Source organism: Austrofundulus limnaeus, unplaced genomic scaffold, assembly GCF_001266775.1.
Source record: "Austrofundulus limnaeus strain Quisiro unplaced genomic scaffold, Austrofundulus_limnaeus-1.0 Scaffold3, whole genome shotgun sequence".
Classification (NCBI taxonomy): Eukaryota; Metazoa; Chordata; class Actinopteri; order Cyprinodontiformes; family Rivulidae; genus Austrofundulus; species Austrofundulus limnaeus.
Genome location: NW_013952405.1, coordinates 5787987 through 5802042, shown reverse-complemented (window position 1 = coordinate 5802042; position 14056 = coordinate 5787987). Strand labels below are relative to the sequence as shown.

Genomic DNA, 14056 nt, shown 5'->3' with positions numbered 1-14056 from the left:
ACATTGAAAGGAGTCAGTTGAGGTGGTTTATCTGATTAAGACCCTGTCCCACTATAATGTTTTGGACAACTTATTTTACCGTTATTTAACCAGGCAAGTCCCATTGAGATCTCAGATCTCTTTTTCAAGGGAGGCCTGGGCCTGAAGTCAACCTATTGTACATGTTTTGGGGAGTGGGGGAAACCGGAGAACCCAGAGAAAACCCACGCAAGCACACGGAGAATATGTAAACTCCACACAGAAAAACCCAAGGTCCAAACCAGGGATTGAACCCAGGACCTTCTTGCTGTGAGGCGTCRGTGCTAACCACTGATCCATYGTGCCGACAAAGTTAAATGCTGCTCTGGGTTATTTTTCCAGCTGCATGAGAAACTCTGCAGAGCTGGCTCATATTTCTTATTTAATGTAAAAGTAACATCACACCAACAACGCATCACCTCTCAGCTGTATTTTATTAAGAAACTTTATCTATGTTGATTGTAATCATCACACTAGTTCAGTCAGTTTAATGATCTCAATATTGATCAAAGTGTCAGCAGGTCAATAAGTGCTGCACAATTTAAATAACCACATAAAAAAATAACAAACAAAAGGTTAGAAAGTGGTCTATACAGAATAAAAGGACGAAGCTTTAATTTTGGGACAGAGWAGAATTGATTTTTTTGGGTCTGACCTCGTGCTCCAGGCTGCTGTACTCTCCYTCTGTGTTCTCCCTGATGATCATGATGTCAATGTTCTTGTGGCGAGTCTGGACTCCGGGGAGGGACTGGCAGTGCATCACATTGGCGTACAGATCTAAGCTTGTGCTGTTCAAAAGAGAAAAAACAACGGTCAAAGCAATCACAAAGGACCAAATTAAGTGAGAAAAATGAAGCGTCTGACACAAAGAGAACTCTGTCGAGGACACAGAAGGTTTCATTTACCGTAGGAGATTATTTCTGGATTTCACAGATGGCGGCATGGTATGTTTGGTTTCTATGTTACCTGTCAGGGGAGTTAGGAAACTCTGCTGTTAGRGTGCGTTATCATTTATAAGCTCTGACAGTAACATTGGGGAAGAAAAAAAGTTCAGCTTACCTTTAAGGGCCACTCCATTACGGCGGATGGCAGTAATGGCATTATTAATATCATCCTCTGTCTCCAAAGCAGAGTTTACGTTCACCACCTCAAAGTCCACAGGGACACAGCTGAACCTATGGGTTTGATTACAACCAATAGAGAGAGTTCTCAACTGTTTTGTTGATACTTTTGAGCAGATTTTAGTGTAAAGTTAACCAACCTGAAAACCTCTCTGACATGACTGAGAAGCTCTGGGCCGATTCCATCTCCAGGTATGAGGGTCACGGTGTGTCTGCCTCCATACTTTGCAGGAGGGGGCTGTATGCAATATATACACCGGTGGGTTTACAACTTTTACTAAACGTTCTACAACAATCTATCCACGTTTTTAATGAGTTTATTTTCATCTTAAATGTTTTCTTTCTGAAGTAAAATATCACTGAAGTATGAAAATGACTTGGCATGGTGCCCTCTAGATTCTGCATCACAATAAACAACATCCCCATTTGTTTTTGTTAGCTACATTTTAATCAGTGTATAATTTAGTTACTACAATTAGACATCATTTGAACCAGGTTAGAGTTTCTTAAACTTAACAAAAARTTTTTATACTCAAAGAAATGTAATGCATTTTAACACAAAAGCCCAAAAGATAAACAACCGTAAAGTCTGTAAAAGAGTGCTGTACTAACTGAAGATTTTTTTCCCCCTCATTTAATGTAGCTTAACTACGGTCTTGTAAAATCAATATTTAGTAGTTTTYTTGCAAAAGGAGGTCAACTATACTGGTGTAATGGAAACCACAATAAAAGCAGCAAATGTTGAAAACCCATACACAAACCATAAATACAAACAAAGCATAAAAAGTAKGGGTAAGTTTCACATAAAGCAGTTAATAGTAGTATTTACGAATGTTTTTCGTTTTGTTTTTTTTAATCTAGCACAGTCAAAATAACTGATTAAAAATGAAGAATGACAGAGCTCCTGTCCATGTAATCCATCTAAAAGGTGAAAATCCTCAACACCTCCACTTGTTTGTTGGTGAGATCAGATTATTTTTTGTATGAGTTAAAATCATTGAACTCAAAATTTGTTCTTGTATGTGAACTGAAGCACTGTGATAAATATGATCAAAACATGGTTACTTACAATGTTTTCTCTCTGTTGATGAAGATTTGCAGAAAGAAAAGCAAAAGRAGAAGTTAGACTGTTGTGTAACAAAACGTCAAAATGGGCCAAAAACAATAGATAAAAATAGCACGTCACACAAAAAAATTACTGCATATTCTAAAAACTTGCGAAGTCTTATAAAATCACATTACTCTGGAAATAAACAAGAGGTGGTGATTTACAGTATTGCTTCATGAATTTAAGTATCAATCAGATCGGTGTYTATATCATAGGACAAAAACATTCTCAGGCAGTCCTGGCTACTCACAGAGAGAAAGGTCTTATTCCTGTGACTAGTCAAAGTTGTTCCAAATACCTGAAAAATACAAATACAAAGGCCTGTTTATACTTTATGGACCACATTTATAACGTGTCTGCGACATGCCTTTCCTGTAAATACAAAAGTGGCAGAAAACATCTTAAWATTTCATAATTTTGGCACAATACACATGATTCTGCCCATTTAATTACATACTGGCATGTATTTAGTGTGCATATTATCTATTTCACTATACCTTATTAATGTTACCTTTACAAAAACAAACWAACTAACTAACWAACAAACAACTATTTATCACAAAATTCCATCACAGGAACTTTATTAAAACTGAAACAGTTGTATATTACAGTCAGGAGGCTTCCTACACGATGACCTTGTGTTTATATCAAATAACAGCGTWTCAAACAGAGAAAATACTCGTTTTAAAAAGCTCATATAAAAAAACGTTTTGTTCGGCCTTACTTTAGTCGTATTTCCAAGGCATCTACCCCAGACAGGGTTTATAATTTTGGAAACCGAGAGCACTGCACTGTGGGCCGCCATCTTGATTTGAAGGGAGTTGACGTGGGTTGGGCACGAGAAGGAGATTTTGTGCTCGCGCATGTGTTTACATTTATTTATTTAAATAATGTATTTATTAGTTTTTCAAATGCTTTGCAATAAATGAAAAAAGAAARTGAAAAAACAACGCTTGTAAAAAATTATATAAATAATAACTAAAAAAAACATTTGGTCACGTGACGATGCTCGCGCAAACTCTGCACGCATGAGGCGAACTCCGGAAGTAGCGCTAAATAATTTGTACGTAGTCCCGACAGCGCTGAAATAAAACTTTTCCCCTTGCTCTTTGACGACAGTTTGTCTTATCTGGAAGGTTTCTTTTTCCACCTAAGAAAAGCKCCGATGAAGCGCAGGAAACTGTAGATGTCTGGAGGACGAGAGCAGCAGCAGCAGCTTGTCTTTCCGCTCGTGCGTCCATTAGATCCCAGCAAAGACGAAAAGTCGAGAGACGATATACTAGACAAGATAAGAAGGTAAAATTWGCAATTTTTGTATTAATGCGAGTGTTCAGTAATGTCGTTGAGGTTAAATTATTTATTCGTTGCTTTCGTGTTCATGTCTTTAACTTTAAGGCTAGTTATTAACCTATGAATTTTTTTTCAGAACTTGTTTTAAGGGGAAATGTGCCTCCCCTTTAAATTTATGGTTCTKTCAAATTAACCCCTTTACTTTATTTACACATTTTAACTCTTAAGTGCAATATTTTAATTTGCATTAGTTTTTAACAAAAGTGGACTTTCTACACATCTAAAAGTGCCAGCATTTTATCATTGCTTTGAAACATAAAATACTGAAGGTGAGGCTATAGATATACATTACAAAACAAATGTAGAAATTTACGTTTTRTGGTGATTTTTACATAGTAAACAATTAAAGACAAACAAATCAGACCTACAAACTGCTTTTGCATGTGGCAAGGATTTTAAAATGACTTTGCTGTAAAACATTCAACAAAACTAAGGAGAATTATTTATCAGTGATGTTGAGAAAATACAAAGAAATGCAACCATCTGCAGAATAGGCCTTTATTCTTGTTCAAAGTAAAACAATTTGTTTTCAGGAAAACTTTGATCTGGTTGGACCTGCATGGTTGAAGTGAGCATCTTWATAAAGTCAAGGCTTTTTGAAAATACATCTTCTGGACACATAAATACAAAAAGTGTCTTGGTAGACATACCATAGAAATGTTTGTTTAAAAAAACATAACTAAAAAGCACTCTAGTGTGGTTTTTATTAGAATGAATCACTGTTTAATGGAGAGGAAAACCTAAAGTGATTCTACACAATGTAGCAGAAATTCTGAAGTWAATGTGTACAAAAAACAAGTTTAATTAAATGTGTAGCCTTGGGCTGCGCAGGATCAACATCATCATACTACCAAACCAAGGAAGTAAATACTAAAACAAAACACGTGTTACGGAAAGAAAACCACACTGAATGACTCCTCTGGTTTTCTCCTTTGTACAGGCCGAGGAAACTGTGAACTATGAGGCTGACAGGTGGGTTGTAAGTTCTGGTTCAGGTCAGTAACTAATTTGGTAATCCTGAGTGTATTTTCCCTGGGCTCGTGTGTTCGGACTCTGCTAACAGGCCCTGTGCGAGCTGTGGTTGTGCTGCTCCTGGTCGGGCTCACCTGGCTGCTTGCAAACACTTTTTTCGGAGGAGAAGGTATTTCATCYGTGCGACAACTCTTGGGTGGTAAGACATCTATTTTTGATGAGTGTATTACAAGATGGGATAAAAAAAATGTCAAAACATTTGTCAAAACTAAAGGATTTTCTTAGTTAGATATATTTTAGAAATAGTGTTTTTTTATCTCTAATAATCTAGAAACTAGAAACAACCAGATTGCAAATAAATACTTGAAATTTACTCTCAAAGGTTTTTGTAAGGACATGGTGGATGCCTGTAAAGAATTAAACATTTTTTCCTTGTAGAACTTATGTCCATTTAATTCATAAATGTGTTTTTTATGTTTTCAGGCACAAAAGCAGAACCAACCCAATGTAAGTAGAAGAATTCGCATAAGAGATCTGTTTTAAGTTGTTTGTGAGGTTATCGGATAGTAATGTGTAATGTCTTTCTTTCTTTTTTTTTTCTTTTTAAGCTGAACAACGTCCTCGAAAATACAAATGTGGACTTTCAGCTCCTTGTCCTCCAAAGCATTTGGCTTTCCGTCTGGTTTCTGGTGCTGCTAACGTCATCGGCCCCAAAATCTGCTTGGAAGACAAGATGTAAGTAAGATTTGGTGCTTAAAAATTTTTGTTTGTTTGTTTGTCTGGGTTTTTTTATGTCTTTGTTTTGTTTCACTGTCTCTCTGTGTTTTTTTATTTTATTTTTATTTTTTCCGTCTCAGCTCTCATAACCAGGCCAGCAAATCTGCCTGGGGAGCTCGGTGCAAGTATTGCTTCAATTTAGTGCTCCCTAATCTGCTCTTGTGTTATTGTTTTGGCTGCTTTCCCACTTGTTGCTGTTGTGTTAGTGTCAGGTAGAGTAAACAGGTGTGYAAATGAATGAATGTGTGTGAGTAAAACCTTGGGCGTGTGTCCAACAGATTAGTGAGCAGTGTGAAGAACAACGTTGGCAGGGGACTTAACATAGCTTTGGTAAACGGTAAGACATCCTTCTTTAATTTATAATACATTATGTTGTGTTTTTAAATTTAGCCACTGTGGTTGTTTTACCATAGCTCTGATCTTTCTCTGCTCCAGGGGTGACAGGTGAACTTTTGGAGACAAAAACCTTTGATATGTGGGCAGGAGGTAATAAAACCCTAATAGATAAATAATGAGAAGGTATTTCAGTTTTGTTGCTACACGAGGCTGGTAAATTGCAGCTCATATCTCGCCTGTTGTTTGCTCTCAGATGTTTCCGACTTGTTGAAGTTTCTTCGACCCCTTCACGAGGGAACCCTTGTGTTTGTTGCTTCCTTTGATGATGCTGCTACAAAGTAAGAGCTGGTTATTTATTCTCTGTTACATTTAAGTGCTGCTCTATTTGCATTAATACATTTTTCCTAATTATTAATTTTAAAAAAATCATGTAGTATTGTTGCATTTCAAACAAAATCCTTTCAGTTTGAAGTTTACTTGCACATTCAAGAGAAAAGTTTAGATAYTGTTTCAACATACAGATCAAATCACATCATCACGTCAAGCTACCTAGGCTAAAAGTGATTACACAGTAAAAAAAAAACAGTGTAATTTTAACACCTACAGAGTTGAATTTAATTCTGTTTCATATAATATTTGGTCCCACTCAAAATTAGTGTAAAATGTACTCTATAGCCAGTGTAAAATAATCAAAGTTAATTTTACTCATTTTAGTGTCAAAAGCAACAATGAATCRAGTAAAATTATTTAACTCTATAGCTCATTAACACTTTATAGAGTAATATTGTTATTTTTATGGAGTTAATTTCACGCTAAACTTTCTTTAAAAAGTACACTTTATTGTGTAATACTAATCTTATTTTTTGTTTTCCTTTTTAGACAGTGTGAGTCAGAGTACACAGAGTTCTGCACTCTAACGTAGAGTTAAAATCAACTCTTGAAGTGTTGTATTAACACTGGTCATTAGCTGGCAAAACAGTACAACAGACTGACCCTTCACACACCAGGAAGTACCTCTCACTCATGGTGTCGACTTATGGCAAATAACACAAAACTTAAACTTGAAAAACTAACCAACCTGAACAAGAAAGCTAACCAGAAAAACAAATTTTTACACTCATGAATCTTTTTTATAGTCTTAGACAAGCAAACACAACATTTCTACTAGATTACCCAGCATTCCTTGCTGAGAAAATTCTGGTCCATAAGGAAGAGGGCGGAGCTTTTCAAGAATACTTCTTTCAACACTGCATTGTGTTCTATGATGACACTGTTAAGTGTTAATCAAGACTTAACAGTGGGCGGAACTTATTTAACACTGTCCAGTGTTGAGACAACACTGAGGAAATCARCTCTGTGAATTAACACCAACACTGGACGTCAGTTTACTCAGAAAGGGTTAAAATAACACTTGGGGAGCTGAAATTAACTCTGAAAAGTTTTACACTGCAAATTTAACACTCCRTTTTTTACTGTGTACTTCCAGCGGATCTTATCCTGGAAATAAAACATCCTTATCTGTTGATAACCAAMAGAACAGAGTAAAACACAGTGACCTGATGTTATCAGATCAGTTGAATACTTTATAACCTGACCTAARTAAGAACAGATCAATAAATATTCCATTACAGTTAGTAGATCAATGCTGCTGATAAGCTCTGGGTTTGGGATAAGGTGAGGTTTGAATGAGGTTTGACAGATTGATKGGTGCAACTTTCTTAGTATTAGCTGTGTCTCAATTCAGGGGTTGTAGCCCATGTAGACCGCGGCCCACATAGGCTACGCCAGCACTCCCCAACCCCCTGGCCGTGGACTTTGTACCGGTCTGTGGGTCGTTTGGTACYGAGCTGAGCAGAAAGAATAAAYAAGTTACATTATTTTCTTYGTATTTATTATTTGAGTCTGAACAATGTTTTATTTTGAAAAACGACCGGATTCTCTATGTTATGTCTGTCTATGACTCACTCTTGACACATCAAGACGCTTGTCTCGGTGAAAACAGACGTCTTTGGAAAGTTTCTTTACAAAGGCAAAGGGGAAAAGGCGTTGGCACATGTCAGGAAGACGCTGCTAATAAGATTACATACAAGTACAAAGTGARTGGATTGATGTTAATTATTATATTTACAAAATACTAGTTCTTGTGTTRGTCATAGGCTATCATTTTAATTTGTTGTATTCATCTGTCATACCTTCCGGTCTGTGAAAATATGTCTGACAATAAACCGGTCCGTGGCACAGAAAAGGTTGGGCACGACTGGTGCTACATCCTACATGCAGGCTGTCCATGCTACATAAAACAGCTGTGAAAAGAGACGGTCTGAAGTATGGAAGATGTACGGTTGTGTGACCACGCACTGCCCCGTTACCACTGTGTTACTTTTTATTTCACATACAGTAGTTCCCTTATCACAGCGTAACTTCATAAAATTCAGTATTATTTTAAAAAGTTACATGTAAATAAGTAAAAAAAAACCATTAATAATTTGGATTTAGCTCCAGTAGCAGTACTTGTAATTGAATTTTATTTAACCTCTCATTGCAGCATGAATTCCATCAGCTAAGTTGCTAAACTTACATTTAAAAACAAATTCTTTGGTCTGTGATAAATTTCCAAACTCTACCACAAAAAACAACAACCCTTGCATCCCACCCTGCATCAGATGCAGCCTGTTTTTGGGCTTTTGTTGGCCGCGTGGGTAGTGCCTACAAATTGAGACAGCATGTGGCACAGTGATATAAGAACTGACAAATGCAGACGTGCATTTGGTCTCAGCATTTGCTAAAAATGCCCCCTGGATGCCTCTMTAAGGAGGTGCTCCAGGTATGTCCAACTGGGAGGAAACCCTGGGAAAGATCGAGAACACGCTGTAGAGACTGTCTCAGGCCTGGGAACGCCTTGGTATCCTCCCAGAAGAGATGGAAGCTGTGGCTGTAGAAAATGATGTCTGGGCCTTTCTGTTCAAGCTGCTAATCCCCCGACCTGACTCCAGAACAAGCAGAAGAGAATAAATGGATGATTAATRAAACTTTAGGTTTTGATATTAAACTTGAGACCAACCCTGTTGTTTCTTTTAATATAAATGTGTAAAAATCATTTAGCAAACAGTTACCATATTTCTACTGATAAGCTATTCATCCTTTATGATTTGTTTTTTTTTTTCTTTTTAAAGAATGAACGACGAGTCTCGGAAACTGTTCGAGGGTCTYGGAAGCACCGCGGTGAAGGAGCTGGCCTTTAGAGACAGCTGGGTGTTTGTTGGAGCTAAGGGCATTGAGAATAAGAGTCCCTTTGAGCAGGTACGTGACAACTGGAGTGTGACRCATTAAATGTCAACATTTAGTAAAAATCATCACCGGCATTCTGTTTCCACTCCCAACTCTRCATTTCGTGGTTTTCTTATTTCTGCTATAATGTTTCCTAACATCATTTTAATTGACTTAAGAAAATTACTAAATCAGAAAAGTATATTTATAAACATAAACAGGCTTCTTCTATCATAGGAAACCAATGATCAGTAGTAGGGGGGTTTCACGTGACGTCACGATGCAGTACCAYGAGAACGCCAAGTTCGGCTGGAGGGCAGGAAGTGAAAAAGTGGAGGATCTGCATCTGAAAAAATGCCCGTGTGTTGTGTAGTTTACAGGTGCTCCAATAATTCTAACTGCATCAGTAATAAATAATTACACACTGATTAAATTATGTAATAAATAAATAAAAATACAGCTCTTTTTTATGTTCATCATATTTGAAGCACGTTGCAGCAGGAGGATGCAAAAAGAGGGCTGAATCATGGGGGAAAAACACCTCAATCTACTCTCTGGTGTCACCCCCACCCCAGCCGAACTAACATAAACCCCCCCAAACTCCTTTCTGACTGACGCCTGAAAATATTAGACAAGTGGCAAAAAATCTACAGGAGGATGAAAATAAAAAGAGGTGGAAGTTGAATAAAGTTCGGCAGCGATGGAGAGACAGTGAGATCAGAAGTGAGCAATGAGATATCCAAAATTTATTACATTTATTATATTTGTATAACTATATTTCATAGTTAGCAGCTAACATACCTCTGATGAAGTGATGGCTGTAATATTCTGCTCCTCACGACCGCAGACGGTATAAAATCCACTTTTTACGTTGTTTTGTGAGCTTTCTACATTTTTCATCTTTGTGTATGACAATCGGTGCTTCAAAGGGTTGGGCAGAATCGTGCGGAATTATTGGTCAGAAAAACCTGCTGGTTATTATTTGTCACCTGGTGATGTAAGACGTGTGCGGTATCGACAGCCTCAGCAAATCTTTAGGTTCAGTAGAATACTCATTCATCTTCATCATACGAGTCATGGCTGACATATTTGTGAACAAATTGCTGTTAAATATCTTGAAATAGGATCTAAATCCATACAATACAGACTCTACAATAGTTTCCCCCATAGACATTTTACCCCCTGCCCTCCAGTGGAGATCGCTCCGCCTTCGAAACCACCTGACTGAAACCCAGCTATTGGCACAAATTCTTCAGCCTACAAAAGACTGATACTTGAGTTGTTTCTTTTATTTACTTTGTCCTTCTTGGTGTGTATAGTTTTTGTTCTTTTAAACGTCTTTAACTTGTACTGTAAGTGAATTGTTGTTTAAGTAGCTGTAGAAAATGATAACGGTATCATTTAAAGAATAGTTTGGATCCGATTTTCATTGTTTTCTTTAAGATTCAAGTCCAGCATGGTTGAAAATGTTTGGTTTCAGTTGCTGCTGTGTCATGAAAGCTTTATCAAAACGTTACATAAACTTCAATTTGTTCACCTTGTTTCCTTCCCGTTAGCGCATGAAGAACAGTAAAAACAGCAACAAGTATGAAGGCTGGCCCGAGTCTCTGGAGATGGATGGCTGTATTCCCCTGCGACCACCTCTTGAAGGTTAATTCTTCCTCAGACCGACTCGCGTGATATTACAGCAAGACTTGAAGAACCAACGGGGGGAAAAACATGATGGTCGTTAGAAAACCAGGGAGCTTCCTAACTGCTGTAACTGTACAAGACCTACAGGTGGTCAGGAGGAATGGACTGAACCCCGAATGTTTTGACTTGGAACTGGTTTGAAACAAGAATCTTGAGCTGCTTTTGCTTGAAACAGATTTTATAAAGAACAAAGAAATAATGTCATGAGGACATCTTGAAGGTTAAAATGTTTAATGACCAAAGTGCTGAATGAATGAATGAATGAATGAATGAATGAATGAATGAATGAATGAATGAATGAATGAATGAATACAGGTTAATTACACTTTCCAAAAACTTTATAAAATATTATACTTTTTCCCTCTTTTTTAAAATTGCATGTAGGGTGTGTATTTAGAGCTTGATCAGCGAGAAAACGCTGAATGCTCTAATTCCAACAAACTAAAAACTCTCCAAGCCCAGGTTCTGTGGCTCGGTTCTGTTTGATTACTTTTATTTCTTAAAGATATTTAACTAACGTGTTCTACCTTGAGTTTAACTGAAGCACAGCAGATGTTTCTTACATGTTTACAGAATCTCTGTTGGCTTTAGTCCAGCTATTTATTACTCATATTTTAACACAGAAGACGTTTTATTATTATTGAGTCGCCTCAGATGGCTTTAATGTTGTCTCAGGTCTGCAAGCATATTTCCACTTAGTTCAAAGATTCAATCTCAGCAAAAGTACCTGTGTGTAGATTGTTTTATTTTAATGATGAATGTATTCTTTTGGCCTCCCGTAGGCTTTTTGCATAGAACAATGTGAGGAAATCGATTTTATCTGTGCTACTAGATGTAAATTGAAACTTTTTTCTGACATACGTATGTCAAATATTAGGGTTTATTCATTCAGAGAAGTCCTGGAGGATGTTGGTACCACCAGGGGGCGAAATGTGTTAAAGTCTGCAGGGGTGGGGGGTGTTACTCATTACATTTTGCTCAAGGTTTTGCTTTTTAAAACCGTATGTTCAGGTAGAAATAAATTCTGTTTGAAACTGAATTCATTTTTTTATTTCATTTTAATTGGGGTGCACTCTGGATTTTGACCAGAACAAAGCAACTCCTTTAATTTCTCTGTCTTATTATTTTTTCCTTTAGATTTGCAGCTGTTATAGAGATTATTGTCCTGTTAATGGACAGCTTTTCATTTGACTCTGGAGTATTTAATAAAGATGTCTGTGGTCRATTAAAGTAGTGAATGGTATGAGATCAAACCCAATTTACCACCCCACCACCACTGTGGTTAACAGTTGGTTTTAGATGTTTGAGCAGGTCTGTGTTTGGCTTTCTCAACAGAAGGCTGTTCTTAAAAGCCAAGCACCATTGCTTTGGCTTCATCGGCCCAAAGAACATCGTTTCAGAACATTTCTGACTGCAGTTACTAACTTTTCAAATCTAAACTGTTTAAAAATAAATATCTTATGATTACCCTCAAGAAAAAAAAAACACAAGACTAAGTATTGTTTTTCGTTTATTACAATAGAAAATCGAGGAATTGCAAAACACTTGTTAAAAGTATCACAAAAGACTAGCTAAACACTAATGAATCACTAATGAAACTAGTGTAGCAAATAGAAAGTAGCAAATGCTAACTAAAACATAAAGGTAGGCAAAGGCTAGCTAAGAGAAGACAAAGAGCAAGTAGGCCTATGCTGAAATCAAACAAAAAAAGAACAATGTTTCTGAAGGTATTTCTATGTGGAAAATATTTGTAAACAAAGGTAAAAATTTTTTGTAAATTATACAAGTCACAAAAACATTTTCATAGCATCCATCTCTTGAATGAGCTGGAAGTTTTGATTAGTGAATGGCTAAAGTATGGCAAAAATTGTATGGCGGCATAAAAACAGTAAACATATTTATAATATTAGACACTAAAGCACTCAGTATTCACAGCAGTGAATGCATTCATACAAATAAATCAAATACAAAGCCCTGAAATTGAATTAAGGCAACCTTGAAGGCCCATTAATAAGCAAAGCACACTAGCATCACTTAGCATGTAGCACACCACACCGCCCTCTAGTGGCCGTGCGTGCTAACTGCCATTTATTTTACGTCCTCGGGGAACAGTCGGGCAGCGCGCGCTCTGCCAGTACGCACGCGAACCTGCCGCTGTAAATGATGTACATAAGTTACTGATATTTTCGGGAATCCCATGAATGGCCGACAGCAGAACTCGGAGCTGACCGAGCGAGCAGCGAGTGGGGGAGATGTTTAAACCGACGGCGACCATCGTCTGAGCTGGAAACACCAAGCGCTGTCTCTCTGCCTCTGACCGAGGCTCGACGACTCCGATGAGGATTTGGAAGCCGCTAACACCGCGGCCAGACCGCGACAACAGACAAAAGCAAACGACTCCTCGTGTTTATAGTCAAAGCTTCTTTTTTCGTTTTGATTTTATTGTTTAGTGTGTCTGAATCATTTTTAGATGAAAGGATCGGAACAAGTGTAAATAATTGTAACATTGTATATAGGCAGTAAAAAATACAATTTACAGTATGCAAAGCTATTGTTTTCAAGTGAATTCTTCGAAGGACTGACGAGGTACGAGACTGCAAATGGGTGAGTGTTTTTTTATGTTACATTACTGTCTGTAAATAGCGATCTGTAAAACGATAAGACTAGATAGATGACATTATTGTCACGATTTGTTTTGGAAATCCGAGTACACTTATCAGTCATCGTTTCCTGATTGCTAATTAAAATGTATAAAGCAGTACAAACACTGAAGTTCCGGGGGAGGACTCGGGCCCTTAGATATCAAGAGTAGCCCATCAGTTGTAGGATGTGAGACACCTGCTAGTATAACCAGGTTGTCCATGAGGTTTGTGGATGGTGATTTGTGAGGCTGTTAGTTGCCCCGGCATTTGCCTCWGTCACTTGTTTCCCCTCTCCTGACCTGTAAGGTGTTTGTCATCCCTGCACAGCTGAGCTTAGTGTTAGCCAATAGCTATGCTTCAWGTTGCCTGCACATCCAGGCTGCACTCCACTATACAGTGCATGAAGTGTGTAGCCTATACCAGTGGTTCCCAAACTTTTTATCTTCTGACCCACTAACTATCCATGGCAAAAACTTGTGACCCCAAATATTACTGGTCTGAGGACACGAACTTCATTAATAACCCTAAAACCACAGGCTTTTTGACAATCTGAACAGCTTGTACACAAGTATAAGTACTTATTTATACTTATTTTGTGTTTTTGTAATAGTTACAGGGAAAATATTACACCAGCAATTATTTTATAACCCTTTAAATTGATTTCTGGAGATTATCCAAGGTGCTTCATGACCCATTATTGGGTCCCAAGCCCAACTTTGGGAACCAAAGTGCAGTGGTTCCCAAAGTTTTCAGCTTTTGACCCACAAAATAAC

General features: G+C 37.5%; 3 protein-coding genes across 8 annotated transcripts in view; 2 read left to right on the top strand and 1 right to left on the bottom strand.

The window, feature by feature from the left end:
• Positions 1-3077, bottom strand: part of idh3g (isocitrate dehydrogenase (NAD(+)) 3 non-catalytic subunit gamma) — a 9876-nt gene extending 6799 nt beyond the window's left edge. The window contains exons 1-7 of the mRNA XM_014019261.1: positions 2972-3077; positions 2498-2545; positions 2209-2220; positions 1280-1377; positions 1078-1193; positions 924-984; positions 674-806 (exon numbers count right to left, since the gene is read on the bottom strand). Coding sequence (XP_013874715.1) covers positions 674-806; positions 924-984; positions 1078-1193; positions 1280-1377; positions 2209-2220; positions 2498-2545; positions 2972-3052 — 549 coding nt within the window. The 5' untranslated portion in view covers positions 3053-3077. The remainder of the gene's footprint in view (positions 1-673; positions 807-923; positions 985-1077; positions 1194-1279; positions 1378-2208; positions 2221-2497; positions 2546-2971) is intronic.
• Positions 3078-3229: 152 nt separating this feature from the next.
• fam3a (FAM3 metabolism regulating signaling molecule A) lies at positions 3230-10845 on the top strand. 2 transcript variants are annotated; one of them, XM_014019280.1, is made up of 11 exons: positions 3230-3310; positions 3403-3543; positions 4538-4569; positions 4661-4768; positions 5053-5076; positions 5178-5304; positions 5625-5683; positions 5782-5832; positions 5936-6020; positions 8856-8982; positions 10506-10845. In XM_014019280.1, exons 3-11 carry the CDS (start codon positions 4557-4559, stop codon positions 10602-10604), a joined length of 693 nt encoding a protein of 230 aa, XP_013874734.1. In that variant the 5' UTR covers positions 3230-3310; positions 3403-3543; positions 4538-4556; the 3' UTR covers positions 10605-10845. The 2 variants fall into 2 exon arrangements, with proteins under 2 accessions (XP_013874734.1, XP_013874725.1); XM_014019271.1 differs by lacking the exon at positions 3230-3310 and having other exon boundaries at positions 3317-3543.
• Positions 10846-12748: 1903 nt separating this feature from the next.
• Positions 12749-14056, top strand: part of wnk3 (WNK lysine deficient protein kinase 3) — a 35712-nt gene continuing 34404 nt past the window's right edge. For all 5 annotated transcript variants that reach the window (XM_014019240.1, XM_014019230.1, XM_014019250.1 and 2 more), the window contains exon 1: positions 12749-13245. The gene's annotated coding sequence lies outside the window, so the exon portion shown is untranslated. The remainder of the gene's footprint in view (positions 13246-14056) is intronic.